Source organism: Aegilops tauschii, chromosome 7 (assembly GCF_002575655.3).
Source record: "Aegilops tauschii subsp. strangulata cultivar AL8/78 chromosome 7, Aet v6.0, whole genome shotgun sequence".
Lineage (NCBI taxonomy): Eukaryota > Viridiplantae > Streptophyta > Magnoliopsida > Poales > Poaceae > Aegilops > Aegilops tauschii.
Window position 1 is genome coordinate 97,331,243 of NC_053041.3, and position 5,525 is coordinate 97,336,767.

General features: G+C 46.2%; 1 protein-coding gene across 1 annotated transcript; it reads right to left on the reverse strand.

Moving 5' to 3' along the window:
* Nucleotides 1-418: 418 nt before the first annotated feature.
* Nucleotides 419-2,046, reverse strand: LOC109755798 (protein SRG1). The gene is made up of 4 exons (XM_020314686.4): nucleotides 1,675-2,046; nucleotides 1,349-1,608; nucleotides 922-1,249; nucleotides 419-842 (listed from the first exon to the last, which is right to left on the reverse strand). The coding sequence occupies exons 1-4, from the start codon at nucleotides 1,909-1,911 to the stop codon at nucleotides 600-602; spliced, it is 1,068 nt and encodes a 355-aa protein (XP_020170275.1). The 5' UTR covers nucleotides 1,912-2,046; the 3' UTR covers nucleotides 419-599.
* Nucleotides 2,047-5,525: the final 3,479 nt, after the last annotated feature.

The following is a 5,525-nucleotide window of genomic DNA, read 5'->3' on the forward strand; positions in this document are numbered from 1 at the left end:
TTCTACATATATAGGAGGGTCCACAGAAGAATATAACTGTAATTCAAGGTCAGCCTAATGTATTCTTTTTATGAACTTGACAAGGATGAAAGATCTGTTTGACTAGATGTATCAGTGATAAACAACCTGAAAGCTTTCAGATTTATAGGCCAGTGGGCAAGATTCCCCTCAGCCCCTGGTCAACTATTCGGTTCTTACGGGGTCATTTCCATACCTTCTAGTTGGAAATGATTACCCTGGTCTGGTATGTCTCCTTGGTTGTTTTTTCTATTTTAAAATAAGGTGCCTTGCTTAGGTTATTGTAGTTTTGCTATTGTTGCTGAGGCAACCGCATTGCATAGCAAGACGAATGTATGGAGGTCTTAATCAGCATGGTAAAAACAAGGAGGACAGTAAACCAGATAGAAAGTACTTGATGGAACTGTAGAACAACGGGGTAACAATTGAACTAAACAGATATGAAGTTGTTATGTGATACAAAGATACATCATAGCACATTATTTTCAGAAAGCCAAAGCATAAACCAACTCCACGAGAATACTACATATCGCTGGAAGAATCACCACACTGCGATTAATCTTCTACACTTAGAATCACGTTCAGATCTTCACCGTGTCGATAGCTAGTGTCCCCCTAGCAAAAGTTTCGAAGAGTTTTGCTATGTAGTCATTAGTTGTTGTCTTCCTGTACCGCCTCGGTCTTTTCTCATCCACCAGCTCTGACAGTGGCTCAATCTCCTTCTCCGGGTTCATCGTGTAGAACATCACCAAAGATAGCCTCTCTTTCTCTGCATTGGTCACAACCCTGTGAATCGGGCTCTTGAAGAATCCATTGCTCATTATCTGTATGTGTCAGATGAAGTAGCGAGATTTAGAACTCAGTTTAACTGTCACAATTTTGCAACTTCTCACACATACGTACCTCCATTACATCTCCCACGTTCACGAGTAATGCATTCGGAACAATTGGTACGCTGTACCAGACACCATCTTTCTGAAGCTGGAGCCCGCTGACATTATCATCGATGAAGACGATTGTGATCACCGAGGCATCGGTGTGGGGCTTCATGCCGAAGACGTCGTCCGGCTTTGGACAGTTAGGATAGTAGTTTAACCTGGCATATGTCAAGGCATTCTCGTCGAACATGTTGACGAAGTAGTCCTTGTGTAAATCTACTAGCTTGGCCAGGTTCTGGAGGAAAAGGTTGGCGATCTTATGGCACCTGACCGTGTACTCGCTCAGAATATCTCTGCAGAAATCTTCGCGGTCAGACAACTACGTACGTTGGCTACTCATCGGTCGACACCCATATATACCATATGAAGTACAAGCCTGAATGCTAGGGTACCTGAACGATGGAGGCTGTGTTGGCCACAAGCTGTAGATTCTTCGATTCTCAGGTTCCACTATGATGTAGAGGCGGTCACACCAGTCCAGGATTTGCTTCTCTGATACGACCATGTCGTTCCCGTAACCTTCGATCCTGACTTCATTGTCGTTCACCAGGTTTGAATACTTCTGCTTCTCTTCCAGTGGGAGCTTGAAAAAATCCCTAGCCACTCCCATCACCTCACCAAGAAAACTTTGCTCCATTCCATGGCCCACAGCCTGGAGGAAGATCGATCAGAAATCTGAAGATGGGAAGAAGCAAAGAAATCAGGAAGAGAACTTTACCAGGAACAGGCCCCAGTTCTCCAAGGCGGACTGCAGCTTGGCAACCTCATCAGCACAGTTGTCAGACAGTCGGCTGAGATCGATGATGGGTATGGGATCGGGCATCTCAGAACCAGCAGCGGTGGGCCGGTTCTGCTCAGCGATCACATACCGGCTCGGTGGCTCCTGCACGCCGGTCGCCAGCTCCTGCACGATCGGGGGTATCTTGACTGTCTTCCATGGCTCTGCATCAGCCATGGTTGCTTCTTACTGCTGTCGATCTTGCGCTCTTCTTTATCCCCGCTTTGGCTGATTTATCGGCATGGATTTGCAGAAGGTAAGTAGTGGAAGACACAGAGGAGTGTGTTGCCTTTCAGCCGTAGAATGTTGATCACTCCTTTGTCCACTTCCATAGGAGATGGTGACTTGTGCACTACCGAGTCCCTCTGGATGTGGATTGCTTATTACTTTGTCCCACGCACCAATTACCTAGAAGTACAAAATGGTCAATATCACAACATAACATACAAACGAAGAGACTCCAGCAGCAAAATACTGAGTACTGTATGCCATATATTGACACCTTGTTTGGGCTTTTTAACTTTATTAGGTTTCTTTAGTTCATTTACATTTCTCCCGCTAAAAAAATAATAACACTTCAATCATGGCCCAGATTTTCAGCCACTTGTGCTAGTGGTCGTTGTGAACTTGTGGCTGTTCTATTTGATGAATATTGACCGTGTGTTGTGACAAAGGCGTCTTTGCATCCTGCTAATTGACGATTAGGGATATGGAAATTTATATGCCCAACTATGAGTACCATCATCATCTATGGACGGCTTTGTAGTGTGTCCCCACTTATTTTTCTTCCTTTATAGTAGCTTGTTTTACCTCATTACACTAGTAGGAAAAGGGGCTTTTACCCCGGTTCATAAGGGCCTTTAGTCCCGGTTCTGGAACCGGGACTAAAGGGTCGTTACTAATGCCCTAGCCCTTTAGTCCCGGTTCTTACACGAACCGGGACTAAAGGCCGTCCACGTGGCCGGTGCGGGGAGCCCAGGCAGGAGGGCCTTTGATCCCGTTTGGTGCCACCAACCGGGACCAATAGGCATCCACGCGTCAGCCCCTAGCAGGAGCTGAGGTTTTTGTTTTTTTTTGAAAGGGGGTGGTTTAGGGGTTTTGGGGGGTTAATTTAGGTGTTTCATATATTGTGTTAGCTAGCTAATTAATAGAGAGAAGTGTCCTCTCTTATCTCCGTGCTTGGTCGACGCTACATACTATATACGTATGGAGAGGAGTAGACACGCTAGCTAGTAATCAAATGAAGGAAACAGAAGATCGTGATGAACATATGCAGACAGAGAGAAGTGATATCGACCACCTCTCCTTCTCCGAGATATTGGTCGAACAACAAGTTCTCGTATATCTATCCGACACTACCGGCTACATATATACAATAATTATCTCTTACAATACAATCTCCTAATTATATTGTAGGAACACAGGGTCCACATAGTATTATCCGTTTTCAGCGTTCACGTGGTCAAGGAAGAATGCCGCCAATTCCTCTTGAATTCCTCGCATACGATCTTCTGCTAGGAGTTGATCCCGCTTCCGAAAAATCTAATTTGAAGAAGGGGGTCAATACATATATATATGAATAAATGAAACTCAACACAAATGATGGTAATAAAATAAAATTGTGAATATTATTGCTTACGCACTTCATATTGTTCTTCAATGTAGCCCCGCTCACAGGTATGGTAGCGGATGGACTCGCAAACGTAGTATCCACAGTAATTATTCCCGGGTTGCTGCCACAACCACTTTACAAGAAATAGAGGTCAATCAAACTGATAAGCAAGCATGCTAAATGGTATTGATCAAACTAGCGCTTGAATCACTAGGAGATGCGCGGAACATGCTACTATAGTACTTACTTTCGGGTGTCTAAATTGCAGCTGGTTCGGCAGTCTCGGGGCTTTTGAGGTGAATTTTCTCCAAACCCTGCCAGACAAAGAAAACAATTACTTGATATCAGGAAATGAACAAAGTTGATGATATGGTGGATAATGATCGATTTAACTTACTTCTGGAGCATTTGAGTCATGTTCGCATAGTCCTGGGGATCTTTTCCTCTCGAGTCTAAGACGGTTACTACTCCCGACTCAAGCTTAATCTCTAGGAGAATATAGTGGAAGCTGCGCATGCATGCATAAGTCATCAATTACATTACCATAACCTGGACTAATAAGGGAAACCGAATATGCAGAAGACAGTAACACTCACTTGAAGTTGTAAGGAAAGAGTATTATATCTTTGTTTTGATTTATTACCAGCAAGTTGCCCTCGGTATCTTTGGCATGAAATTTAACCTGATAATCATCTATGAGATTTGTGTTAATGAACCCAATATCACCGATTTGTCTTTTCTTCAATTCGGCGATCTTCAATCTGCATAATATAGTGAGGATAAGTATAAATACATGCAATGAAAGAGCTGACCTATATAGAGAGCCTTAATGACAGAAGTAGTACTACTTACAGACAGTAGCAAGTGATCGTTGTTTTATCGAGGGACTTTAAATTGTAAAACTGGAATAAATCCTCAAATGGAACATTCAGCAGTTCAATTCCAACGAGGTCATGCTCCGGTTTAACTCTCAGCGTCAAAGTACTCATCCCATCAGACTCTCTGCAGGTTTTCATGTACCAATCATGTAGTCTTCGCATCATCGTGCTTAGAGATCTGACATCTTTGACGAGAAGCTTCCCGTAATGGTATTTGTGGTTGTCCACCTCCATGATTTCATAATGTATATCGTCGGGCAGGTAATCTCCAAGATTGCTATAACCGGGCACCATACCCGGATCATTAGCGACGATGTCTTTTGACACCTTGAGCGGGGGGCATGATTGGTTCGCTTGTTCGCCGAGCTGGGCAATTTTTTTCCCAGCTCGTCGTTCTTTCATCCTTTTATCACTGACAGTACTTCCCGACCGCTCCGCTTCGGCATATGCCTTTCCAAGAACGCACTCATAGCTGCCTCTTGGCGGAGACTTTGGTGGTTTTGTCAGGGCAGCCAGAGTGCGCTTTGCTTTCACCGGATCTACCTTCTCCTCCGGAGGTGGATGTTTCTTTGCTTTGACCCCTTCAAAGAAGTTCTTCACTTCGGCTCGCACGATCTTCGCGTTCTCCTCCTCGGTCCTCTCATATGGTAACTTCTCTGGAGTCTTCAGAGAAGGACCGAATCTGTATTGCCTCCTGCCTCTGGCAGCTGTACTGCTAGACGCTGGCAGAGCAGACGGAGCGGCTGCGGCTGTCTTCTTTCCTTGCTTACGAGGCGGAGGAGAAGGACTACGACGCGCCGGAGCAGCCGCAGCGGCGGCGGGTCTCTTCCGCCCTTGCTGACGAGGCGGAGAAGGAGGAGGCTGGCTGCCCTGGCGCGCCGGCGCTGGCGGAGAAGGAGGCGGAGTGCCGCCACGCGCCGGAGAAGGAGGCTGAGTGCCCTAATCACTCGCCGGAGGAGGAGGCGGAGGAGGAGGCGGAGTGCCCTTACTCGCCGGAGCCGTCCAGTTCGGAAGCTTGATGAGCTCCTTCCGCCATAGGCATGGAGTCTTCAGAGCTAAACCCAACCGAGTCTCCCCTTCACCGGTAGGGTGGTCAAGCTGGAGGTCCTCAAATCCCTCCGTTATTTCATCCACCATCACCCTAGCATATCCTTCTGGAATCGGCCGGCAGTGGTAGGTTGCACCGGGTTCAGTAGGTAAAACAGAGCCAACAGCCGCCTTGACTTTCAAGTTTTGCCATTCCGCCATAAGGTGGCAATGTTGAGACTCCGTGATAGCATCCACGGGGTAGCTAGGAGTAG